Genomic DNA, 12907 nt, shown 5'->3' with positions numbered 1-12907 from the left:
TACAGCTACCTAGTATCCATCTATCAGTTCAGTTCAGTTGCTCAGTCGTGTCCGACTCTTTGCGGCCCCATGAATTGCAGCACGCCAGGCCTCCCTGTCCGTCACCATCTCCCAGAGTTCACTCAGACTCATGTCCATCGAGTCAGTGATGCCATCCAGCCATCTCATCCTCTGTCGTCCCCGTCTCCCCCTGCCCCCAATCCCTCCCAGCATCAGAGTCTTTTCCAATGAGTCAACTCTTCGCATGAGGTGGCCAAAGTACTGGAGCTTCAGCTTTAGCATCATTCCTTCCAAAGAAATCCCAGGGTTGATTTCCTTTAGGAAGGGCTGGTTGGATATCCTTGCAGTCCAAGGGACTCTCAAGAGTCTTCTCCAACACCACAGTTCAAAAGCATCAATTCTTTGGCGCTCAGCCTTCTTCACAGTCCAACTCTCACATCCAGACATGACCACAGGAAAAACCATAGCCTTGCCCAGACGGACCTTACGTTATTTGCAGCAAATTGATGCCTCAGGCATATCTCTGGTTCTTTGAAGGTACTTTCAATCAAAATATTTCTTAATTTTACCTGTTAAATATATTACCTTTTTGCTGTATACTGTTAATTAGATTTTTGTTTTCCCAAATACTGAACATGTCACCATCACATAGTCTGACTTATACATAAAAACCCTAGAAAGGTCATTTACATGAGTAATGGCCTTGATCATTATGAACATTAAGCGAGTAATGGGACAAAAATGGTCTTTTTGAGGGACATGTATATTGACAAAAGTACAACATAAATACAGATTTCTAAAGTACGGTGCTCTAAAATATTGGTTTTTGTTTTTTTTTTAAATGAAGCTAAAATTAAAAATTAGGACCCACTTACCAGTCTGTTTTCATCAAATACTTCAAACAGGAGTCTGTGATTAGATGGGTTTACCTATAAGGGACAGAAATAATATATTTTAAATGGGCAGAAATAATTCCAAGGAATGAAGTAAGGGACTGAAATAATAAAATACTTTATAATGCACTCAAATCATTGTACAATGTAAACAACCTGCTCTTCCATCTACTAAGTTTTCTATTATTGACTTCTATATTATTCCATGCCTAATATTTAGACATATCAGAAGAAGAAAATGGTTTTAAGCGCTGCTTTTCTAAAATAAGAAAGGATAATTCTGAATGGTTTTTTTAACAGTTCCTAAACCTCCCCTAAAAAGGCACCCCCATGCCTGCATACCAAGGCTACACCCTCATAAAGGTCTACTCCTGAGAAAATTTCTTAGGCAATGATCAAAAATCATGAAGAAAACAGTAAAAAGCAGCTATTTACCACTGTGTGCATGCTTTTTAGGCACTATCTCCTTATTAAATATCAAAACATATGTCCCATTTATTCTCAAAGCACCCCTATGATGTATACAACTGTTGCTCCAATTTCACAAAAGAGGAGTTGAGACCAGGAGGGTAAAGTAACTTGCCCAAGAGCCCACAGCTAGTATGCAGGGCAACCAGGAGCTCCACCAGGCCTGGCCCAAGCGTCTACAGAGCCCATGCTTGGAGCCATTAGAGAAAAGAGAAATCAAAGATGGCCCCTCTTCCAGCAATGGCAGGGTCGTCAGAGCCCCTGGGCTTTTGGTGTCTTTCTGCTTCTTTCTCTTTCCCCAAACCTCACTGAAATAGCAGGAATCGTCCTTCAGACCCAAGTGTCAGGTGCAACGTGTTCTCATTTCTATCACTGTACATAAATCCTGGAAACACTCTTCCTAAGTAAGGACTCCTCTCTCACTAGCAGAGCCCGTGGGGAGTGTGTCCTCAGATGGCTTCTCCAGGGTCAGAAGGGCTGTCGGTGGCAGAGCTGGAGATGGGACCCAGGTCACCCATCACTAAGCCTCAGCTGTCTCAGAAGGGAGAAGCGAAGGAAAGAACACTTGATGGTGCAGAGAACACGGCTTGTGCTCCTGACCCCTCGGCTTGCTCTTAACCTGGTGATGGAGCAAGCAGGTGGGCCGGGCGGGCGTGGCGGGGGCAGAGGGTGGATAGTGTCTGTTTGAAAGCTCAGTGAAGGGCTGTACTGCGGACCAGTGGGTCCACACGCCGTGACAGGGGCTGGGATGCAGCAGGCACTCAATAAAGATTTGTTCAATGAATGGGACAAAGAAATTTTTAAATACGCCCCCTTCCCCCCTGCCAAATCAAGCTTACATATCTTTAGGGCTAATACAACTTGAAAAAAATCTTGAAAGTACTAAAATTTATAGAAATGTGGCCAAGGTGTTTAATTAATTTTTGTTTCCCTCAAACTGAAAGACGCCTAAGTAGTGTGGAGTGTTACAAGTGGAAAGCTGTATCTGAGAGTTAGTTACAGGCCAACAACTTCTATCTGCCCCCATTACATTTTCAGTCTTTCACCAAGTAATTTAAAAATACATCTGGTAGTGAAACCGGGTACAAGCCCATGCGTCCCTCAGTTTCAGTAGAGGCTAGACATAGGAGCTCACCAAATATTCAAATATCAGTGCCATATTTTAGCTCTGAACATAACAGAAAACAGATGTCATATACAGTGATCTATGTTCGGAGCACATAAAACATATAAAATATTGTTGTGACTGAAAGGAAGAAATCAGGGCCATCACCATCAGTCTAATCGTAATATTATGCTTTGGGAATCTATACCACTCAGAAGATCTTATCTAGAATACTTCTGGAGGTAGAGTAGTTTTTAATAACACAGCTATTCAGACAGTTAAAATTAATTCATCTTGAAGAGAAAAAGACACATTTTCCATTAAATAACTGAGCAGCTTAATAGTTTCAAAAGTTTAATACCCAGAAAAAAGCAATGACCACATAAACTCACTGAAAAGTAATTTCCATTAATTTACAGAATTTAGTCATCTCTACATGTAGCTCTTCTAGATATTAAATATAAAAGGTTGAGGAAATTTTACCTAATTTGGTGATATTTAAACTTCAGATGTAGTTTTATATTACACACATATGCTCACACTTAATATCTGAATTGTAAAAATTTTCTTTCCAAATTGGAACATGATTAGTAAATTTCAGGCTTCTTTTTAATCATGCTGTTTCTATTGAGCTTATACCTCGCTGAAACAATTAAGCTACTGTTTTAATTCTACTTTATTTTTTAAAGAAAAAATTGCATAGGAAAGCTAAACTTTGCTATTTGGATAACTTTCTTTTTGTTTCCCTCAAAGATCCCCAAATGAAACAAGTCCAGATTTTGTTACCACTAGTTATAGTTTTTGAAAATTTGGGATACACTAGAAAGCTACCTAACCTTTTCTCATCTTAAAAGGAATCTCAATAAAAATTTAATAGCAGTAATTCAGTGAGTCTGTTGAGATAATATATCAATCTAGTTATCAATAACAATTATGATCCCCCACCCCAAGAAAAGAAAAACTTACTCTAAAATAAAATTCTTCATTCCACTTTGGGTTCAGCGTCTGGAAGAGAAATCATCTTGTAATTTCTTTTACAGTCTTTGGAACGTTAACAGTTACTGGTACAGTGCAGTCCACATATTTGCTTAAACTTTTTTTTTTTTCCCACTAAAAACATAGCTAAGAGATTTTCAAAATGGCCATTAAAGAAGCATTTAAGTTATCTGAGACTATTCTATATACCAAACTAGATGGAGAGGGGATGTATGTATGAAACGGATAAGAAACCATAAATTTCGTGCCATCAACCAGAAAGAATAATGTCAGAGGCCTACAAAGAGCCATCACCGTGGACATCAAGGTGTTCTTCAAGGAATTAACATTGATATAATTCTGCAATCAAGAAGAAATGGACGTTTTTCACTTCCCTCAACCTGCTACAAATCTGTTTTGGAGAATCATGAAGCAGGTGGCAGAAGGGTGACAGTGTTCACTATTTACACAAATACTGAAATATAAAGACTATTTTATAAAGAACAATATTGATGATCAGATTACATAACATGCAAAAATCCTGCCAGTTATAAACCAAAAGTGAACTCTTTCTCCCTAAATAACTAGGTTTACAAACATTCACCTACCCATGTACTTCAATCCTCTTTTCTGTCCATCCATACCCACCCACCCACCCACCCATCCATCCACCCACCCACCCACCCACCCATCCACCCATCCATCCACCCACCCATCCATCCATCCACCCACCCATCCACCCACCCACCCATCCACCCATCCATCCATCCATCCATCTGCATAGCAATCCACATAAGCATACATCTCACAAGGTCATGGAGAGTACACTTTTGTCCTAAGCTTTGATAAAAGATAAGACTGCCAAACAGCCTTTGAAACTAAGATGAAACATACTCTGGAAGACTACATATACACATGTGTTTGTGCATTTGGACAAGCATTATGCTCTGAAAGGAACACATCTCTCAAAAACTGTATGTAAAAATGAGACTGAAAAATCACCCCCTCATCAAGGACTACAGAGATTTTTAAGTCAGAATGATATTTGCCTTTATCCATCTATCTTTCTGTAAAAACCAGGGCAAGAAACAGCAAAATAATAACTCAAAGCATCATAAAAAATAAGCATAGGATGCGTACAACACTGAAATGGCATTAAAGAAAAAAAGAGTCAGCAATTTCCCCAGCCACAGCTCAAGGGGGAAATCTAACCCTAAATAAAAGGGGCTCACGCTTCTAGTTCCGGATGGAGCCTGGGATGGAAATGAGTGAACGCGAGCAGGAGGGAGGAAGGGGAGAGGTGCTTGCAAGCCCCGGGCTGCGGGGGCTGCAGGGGGTCAGGAGCCCCACTCCGGGGAGACGCGGAGGGGGAGAGGCAGAGGACAGGTGGGGTTGGCAGCAGACAGGTGAGGCCACATAACGTGTGCAGTGCCGGGCACCCGCCCACAAGGAGCAGAGGATGATGCAAACGGTTCTTCAACACCCCGCGCCACAGAGAAATACTAACCGAGCAGGGCACACAGCGCAGCCCTCTCCCGTGGGGCGGAGGAGGGGGCCCTCCCCCCGGAAGGAAACGCGGTTCAGCACCCCCTGATCGCGGCTCCGGTTCTCTGCTCCTTCTGCGTCCCGCCGACAACCAGGTCCCCGGCTGCCTCCCCCGCCCGGCGACAGCGCCCAACAGGGAACAATGGCCTCCGTCCTTCGCAGGAATCCTCCCCACCCATCAGAATACCGGCCCCTGCTCTCCAAACTCTCCTGATTTTCAGTGCCCAGTCGGAATGCCAGGTGGGAGACACGCTAGACTGCTGTCTCTTCCTTTCACAAAATGACCTGGCAACAGACCCCAGGCGTCTGCACAATAGCAGGAAGACTTGCCATTTTTTAAAAGCCCTCGCACACTCCAGGAATTGCTTATCACTGGGTGTATTAGACCGTTTACCCCCCAAAGATGGGGAAGGAAAAATAACGGGGATCCATAAATACTACTGAAGCACAGATAAGAACAGTACTTTTGGTAGAAAACATGCATCGTCAATAAACGCCCCAAATATGCGGTAAATATATGATTTAACAGATACATACAAAAACATGGAGATGAATTAAGATATAAGTATAGATATAAATCTATGTTCTAATGTATTTTATAGATGCATATAAAAACACGGAAATATGAATTAAGGCATAATTATGGAAACAAATCTAATGAGATCATGCGTGTAAAATTTAGAAAAGGGAAGCACACACACACACATATAGTTTTATTGTTAATATTTTTTATTTGTTTTCATGTAGCTAAGCAAGTATTTTGCTTCCTTTGGTAATACCTATTTTAAGTTAAACCATTCCCTTTGTTCCTACCAAATCCACAAGCCACTCTATTTCATTAAATATATTTTAAATGGCTTTAAATTTCTTTTCATAAACTAACAAGTCAACAAGAACAAATCCATGTTTTGCTTTATTCTTTGCAGGGAAAAAAACTGCTACTGGTAACAATGCTTCTTTGAATACTGCTTTTATAGTAAAAAAATCCATCTGCCAATCCAGGAGATATAGGAGACCTGGGTGAGATCCCTAGGTTGGGAAGATCCCCTGGAGGAGGAAGTGGCAACCCACTCCAGTATTCTTGCCTGGAGAATCTCCATGGACAGAGAAGCTTGGCGGGCTACTGAGTCCATGGGGTCGCAAAGAATCAGACACGACTGAGCATGTATGCACTTAACTAAAAGCCAAAATCAGTGTCTTAGATTAATATTGAAAAGTTTGATCTCTGCTGAATTTATAGATTTCATACTAAGAGAGGTTTAAAATAAAAATACCGCCAGCTTAAAACAAAAACATCTACAAAGCCCAAAGACATAATTAAATCAGATTAAATTATGACTTAAATGATGTTTAATTAAGGATGGACACTTACCTTTTTAATTGTTTTTGTTTGTACCAAAGCAAGTTCCCTATTCTCATCTGCTACGTACAATGAAAGTTTCACATACGGATCACTGTAAGAAAAAACAGGATTATACTTTTCATTTTAAGAAGACAAAAGAGAAAGTAGCCATAACCTAACTGAAAATGCAAAAATATCAGTTAATGACCCAGTTTATGTAAATGTTACAAACTAAGCAGTAACGTTTTCAGCATGCTTACCGGGGAAATAGACTGAGAAAAGTTCCTGACCAAGGATGTTTATTTAAAACCAAAACTAACACGAAACTCGTACTCTAAAGATCACCTTCTCTATTATTAATTCCAAAGAATTAATTTGCCGTAGTTTCTTTTTTCCTAAGCACATTCAGATTCTGGAAAGATTATAATAAAAATTATTAAAAGGCATATAAAATTTGTTCAGATTAGCAAAATCTAGCTTGAAAATTTAGTTTGCATCTTATTTTTATTCTGATTTCCATTGCTGCTGCTGCTGTTAAGTCGCGTCAGTCGTGTCCGACTCTGTGCGACCCCATAGACGGCAGCCCACCAGGCTCCCCCATCCCTGGGATTCTCCAGGCAAGAACACTGGAGTGGGTTGCCATTTCCTTCTCCAGTGCATGAAAGTGAAAGTGAAAGGGAAGTCGCTCAGTCATGTCTGACTCAGTGACCCCATGGACTGCAGCCTACCAGGCTCCTCCATCCATGGGATTTTCCAGGCAAGAGTCCTGGAGTGGGGTGCCATTGCCTTCTCTGTCTGATTTCCATTATGTTGGTAAAAATTATTTTTCTTTCAGTGGAGGTAAAACAGGCATTGTTTATCTAAACCAACATGTATCATCTTATAGAGTAAAAGAAAGACACATATATAAAAAATTAAAGCCCAGTTAAGTCAATAAGAGAGTTTCCCAAAGTTATAGACTCCAGTAAAGTCTTGATTAAATTTCAGGTTTCCTGACTACAAGTTCCAGAGTTCTAATCATTTCCTTGGGAAACTATAAACTTTCAGCCAGAAAGTATACTGAAAGAATGCTTAATGTGGATTATCTACTAAGAACTTGGTAAATCCACTCATCGCATGTTCTAGAGTTGCTCATACTAGGATAGCTCAAATCTAGTTAAGCTAAAAGAATCTGGGGTCCAGGGTCTTCTGTTTCACACTTGGAATCCTCAAAATCATAGAAAGGGCCTTCATGTATCCAGTCCCCAAATTTTCACTCATCTAATTATCTATAGCCGATAATTTATTTTCTTCCAATTTGAGAATTATCCTTTAGTAGTTATACACTGTGACCATTAACTCTTATTTTGCAGTGTCCAAGGTATTTCTTAAGATTATATGGAGCATCATAAAATGCTTAAACATTGGTTTTTATTTGATAGCTATAGGCCATGATTTCCCGTAAGGAAAGAGAAAGTGACAAAATGCAAAGTTTAGTATTAACAGAACTGTATTTGATATCCGAAAGACAGAAATCAAGAGTCAGTGAAAAATACTGTGTACACCTGTAGTATTTATTACTCATAAAATGCATCTTAGTGGAAGCTACATCTCCTTAAACACAAAAAAACCAACAACAGAATTTGCTCTGTTATATTCTGAGTAGATACTACATATATATTTTTTAACATTCTGGTTAAAATGTTAGAAATACATTTAGAAAAAGGTATTAGTTAACCCTCTGTCACTTATCCATAAATCATAGATACTTTTTCACCAAAGGACATCTGACCAGACACACCTACTCCTTCTGATCTGGACACTCAGCCTCAGAATAAAGACAAATCAAGAGCCAGGATGTAATCTAGATTTAAAAACCCGAGACCACCTTCCTAATCAAAGCGATGGTCTGGGTGATGGATGGATCAGGAGATAATTTCTAGGGTCAGTGTTTCTCTGGCTTTAGCATATCAGAATTGCTGGGGAAAAGGGATAGTTAAAACATAGATTGCTTGGCTTCCAGCCCCAAAGACCCCCACAGAGGTCTAGTAGGTCTGGGGTGGGATCAAAGAACCTGCATCTCAAACAAACACCCAGTGATGCTGCTGCTAGGGATTCAGGAATCACACTCTGAAAACTACTGCTCCACATGGTATCTGAAAAGAGTATTTTCCAGCTATAGACACCAATTTTCTATTTCCAGCCACCAAGTTATTGCTAAAAAGAGCTCACGGCCTGCTGTCTCTGTTATCTGAAGAACAGCTCCCAGTCTGCCACAGAGGTGCACACACGCTCATACACACACACAAAATCCCCTGTTATGGAGAAGACAACGACCTCTGCTGACTGCTGTCTCTTCTCTCCATGCCCCTTGGCTTTCATGATTGCTGCCTGTTATACAACTGCTATAAGGAGCCAGCCACGCACTTTGATGGGGCATCCACGTTCTTCCTCCAATCCCCTCCTGGCCTCAGGTTATGCCCCTTTGAAGAGTTCACAGTGAGTGGCACATGCAGCTGAGGGTGTGGCCTCTGAGTCCGGGACAGTGTCCCCCAGCTGCAATGAGGCAGGCTTGCCTGTGTCTGTCTTGAGTGTGCATCCAGGTAGAGGTAGGTACTGGGTGACTGACTACCTGAAGGTCTGACCAGGAAACTTCCTGGAAGAGAATTCAGGGTGAACAGAGAACCAAAGGCCAAGGTGTGGGGCCTGGAGAAAGGAGAGTAGGGTGCACGTTCAATGGGAGGGAGCACAGGGCTTGGGTAGGCTGGTGAAAGGACAGGGGGGTTCAAGAGCGCTGGGGGCAGGGAGTGAGGGGAGCCCTGCCCGGGGGCTCTCCCTTTCTGCTGGCACAGCAGCACCACCACCATCAACAAATGTCTACAGAGAGACCACACTGCCTGCATGCTAGTGCTAGTGAGCTGGGGGAACCAGTGGGCAACAGCGAGGACTGAATCATCAAAGGTCAACATGGACAATCATGCATAAAGAAGATATGGTACATAGTCACAGAGGAATACTGCTCGGCCATAAAAAAAAAAGAATGAGATGATGCCATTTGCAGCCAGCATGGATGCAGCTAGGGACTAGCATAATAAATGAAGTCAAAAAAAGAAGGACAAATACCATATGCTACCACACATATGTGGAATCTAAGCTATGAAACAGAGTCAGCGACACAGAGAATAGACCAGTGGCTGCCAAGGGGTTGGGGTGGCGAGGGGTGGACTGAGAGCTTGGGATTAGCAGGTGCAAAGTGGTGCATACAGGATGGAGAAACAAGGTCCCACTGCGTAGCACCAGGAACTATAGTCAACATTCTGCGATAAACCAGGAAGGGGAATATGACAAAGAAGATATGTATGCATCTATTCCGGTTGTCATGTATGGATGTGAGAGTGGGACCATAAAGAAGGCAAAACACTGAAGAACTGATGCTTTTGAACTGTGATGCTGGAGAAGACTCTTTCAGAGTTCCTTGGACAGGAAGGAGATCAAACCTGTCTATCCTAAAGGAGATCAACCCTGAATATTTATCAGAAGGACTGATGCTGAAGCTGAAGCTCAAATACTTTGGCTCCCTGATACAAACAGCTGACTCATTGGAAAAAGACCGTGATGCTGGGAAAGATTGAAGGCTGAAGGAGAAGAGAGCAACAGAGGATGAGATGGTTGGATGGCTGCTGCTGCGGCTGCTGCTGCTACTGCTGCTGCTAAGTCACTTCAGTCGTGTCTGACTCTTCCTAATCCCATGGACTGCAGCCCACCAGGCTCCTCCGTCCATGGGATTTTCCAGGCAAGAGTACAGGAGTGGGGTGCCATTGCCTTCTCCAGGTTGGATGGCATCACTGATTAAATGGACATGAACTTGGGCAAACTCTAGGAAATAGTGGAGGACAGGGACGCCTGGTGTGCTGCAGTCTAGGGGGTCACAAAGAGTTGGACATGACTGAGTGACTGAGCAGCAACACACACACACACGTATAATTGAGTCACTTAACACATTATAAACCAACTATGGCGGTGGTGGTTTAGTTGCCAAGTCGTGTCCTACTCTTGCGACCCCATGCCAGGCTCCTCTGTCCATGGGATTCTCCAGGCAAGAATACTACTTCAATTAAAAAATTAAAACTTTTTAAAAAGATGATTAAAAAAAAAAAGACATTCATGAATGGCCCTTAGCTCAGCTGAGTGGGGATAACACTTTCCCATTTCACCAAGGGGAAGGCTGGAGCAGAAAGGTGCAATACGGACAGGGCATCAAGCATCAGAGAGTGAGCAAGGAGATGCCAGCGCAGCCATCACCTCCGCCTCAACTACGGGCACAGCTGGAACCAGCACCCCCATCACCGCTACCACCAGCCCAGCACCCAGCCGCCGTCAGGCATCCATCTGCACCTGGCCAGTACTCGTAGGCAGCATCTCACTCCACTCTCACATACGCTTCTGAAGCTGGCACATGTTTCAGATGAGAAAATGAGAAAAATCAAGCAGCTTGTCCATGGTTAAAAAGGAAGGGAGGAGATGGGAAGGAACACAGGCATCTTTGCTCCAGAATCCAACCCTCTGAGTGCATGGATCCAGCTTGCCCGCAGTATGCTATGCTGACCACCAACAGAGCTGCCCGTAGAAATGTCGAGGGGCAGGAGTTCTCAAAATTCTGCTGAGTTGGAAGTCATTATGTGCTATAACTGCCATTATGACCTCATCTGCTATTTTTATTCATTTGGCCGCACCAGGTCTGAGTTGAAGCATGCTGGATCTTTAGTTGCAGCATTCGAACTCGTGGTTGGGGCACATGGAATCCATTTCCCTGACCAGGGATCGACCCCAAGCCCCCTGCATTGGGAGCTCAGAGTCTTAGCCACTGGACCACCAGGGAAGCCCGAGGGGGGCTGTTTTAGCTAGCTTATCTTCTTTTTTTGTCTAACTCTGGTTGGGGGAACAACCAGACTTGGGCTGTGTCTTTACCTTTAAGGAAGATCACACTTTTGAGATCTTATCTCCTTCTCAACACGCCAAATAACCAGCTGCGTGACCTTGAACAAGTCACTTGAGTGCTCTGAACTTCGATTTTCCTATCTCCCAAATCAAGAGGCTTGGACTAAATCAGTGGTTTTCACACTATAGACGAAGCAGAGCCCTAGTTCTGTGCAACTATTTCAGGATAACTACAGGTTAGAATTTGCACCTTAATCTGTCTTATACATTGGTTTTTCATGTTAGAATTTTTTTTTGGCTGGGGTTCTATACTTAAAAAATTAAAGCCACTGGATTGGCTAGAATATTCTGAATTTCAGAACAATTCGAACTTACTTCTCTTCTTTCATAGTAACAATAGCCCAGTCCATTTTAAGAAAATATGGACTGACTTCCTGAAGATAAAATAGGAAGAGAGAATAAAATTCCACTCTCTCCATCAGGGCATGAAAGCCGAAGTCCACAGCAGTGAGTATTAAGAAACCACTCCTGATCATCACTTCGGTTCAGTTCACTCAGTCGTGTTTGTTTCTTTGCAACCCCATGGGCTATAGTTCGCGAGGCCTCCCTGTCCATCACCAACTCCCGGAGTTCACTCAAACTCATGTCCATCAAGTCGGTAATGCCATCCAACCATTTCATCCTCTGTCGCCCCCTTCTCCTCCCACCTTCAATCTTTCCCAGCATCAGGGTCTTTTCAAATGAGTCAGTTCTTCGCATCAGGTGGCCAAAGTATTGGAGTTTCAGCTTCAGCCTTTACAATGAACATTCAGGACTGATTTCCTGTAGGATTGACCAGTTGGATCTCCTTGCAGTCCAAGGGACTCTCAAGAGTGTTCTCCAACACCACAGTTCAAAAGCATCAATTCTTCGGTGCTCAGCTTTCTTCACAGTCCAACTCTCACATCCATACATGACCACTGGAAAAACCATAGCTGTGACTAGACGGACCTTTGTTGGCAAAGTAATGTCTCTGCTTTTTAATATGCTGTCTGGGTTGGTCATCACTGGGGTGATATTTTATACACGTTACCCACTTCTAACCAACTTACGTACTAGGTATCAAGAACACATCACCTGAGCAACAGCCAAAACTAAAGGCACAAGGTGTGGGTGAGCCTGGGGCCAGGCTGAGGATCAGTAAGCCTCGTCACCAGCTTCTTTTCCAATGCTTGTTCACTGTCTTCACCTCCGATGACCTTCATCTGAAGGTGACGCTCTGTGGGGGTGGGGAGAAGACTGCAGCTCCCAGAGACTTTTTCACACTGATCCACAGAGGCCCGCCGATAAAGGTGGCAGTTCGGGAAGAACCTTCTGCCCTCTGAAGGGTCCTTATCAGACTCTCAATCTCTCCACACCTTTACTACAAAAGGTCAGCCAAATCCCAAGGTTGATGGCAGGTTATGCTCAAGGCTTCCCCCTGCCTCGCCGAGAACACCAGAAAGTCTAGGAAAGACACATAAAGAAGCGGGTCTGCACCTTCTCTTACGGGGAGTAGATATAGGGTAGAGCTGTAAAGGTAGAGGGTTCTGGTTTTTTCATGTTACTTCCTATATACTGAAGATTTTTGTTGCTGTTATTAACCATTAATACACAATACTTTTATAATTAGTAAAAAAAATA

General features: G+C 42.8%; 1 protein-coding gene across 2 annotated transcripts in view; it reads right to left on the bottom strand.

The window, feature by feature from the left end:
* The window catches only part of NEDD4L (NEDD4 like E3 ubiquitin protein ligase), a 371669-nt gene that overhangs the window by 153348 nt on the left and 205414 nt on the right, over positions 1 to 12907 (bottom strand). For both annotated transcript variants that reach the window (XM_052660361.1, XM_052660362.1), the window contains exons 3-5: positions 6359 to 6440; positions 3433 to 3471; positions 876 to 929 (exon numbers count right to left, since the gene is read on the bottom strand). In XM_052660361.1, coding sequence (XP_052516321.1) covers positions 876 to 929; positions 3433 to 3471; positions 6359 to 6440 — 175 coding nt within the window. The remainder of the gene's footprint in view (positions 1 to 875; positions 930 to 3432; positions 3472 to 6358; positions 6441 to 12907) is intronic.

The sequence above is a fragment of the Budorcas taxicolor genome, chromosome 22 (assembly GCF_023091745.1).
Source record: "Budorcas taxicolor isolate Tak-1 chromosome 22, Takin1.1, whole genome shotgun sequence".
In the NCBI taxonomy this organism is placed as follows: Eukaryota; Metazoa; Chordata; class Mammalia; order Artiodactyla; family Bovidae; genus Budorcas; species Budorcas taxicolor.
The sequence above is the reverse complement of the archived record's forward strand: the minus strand, read 5'-3'. Positions and strand labels throughout refer to the sequence as shown.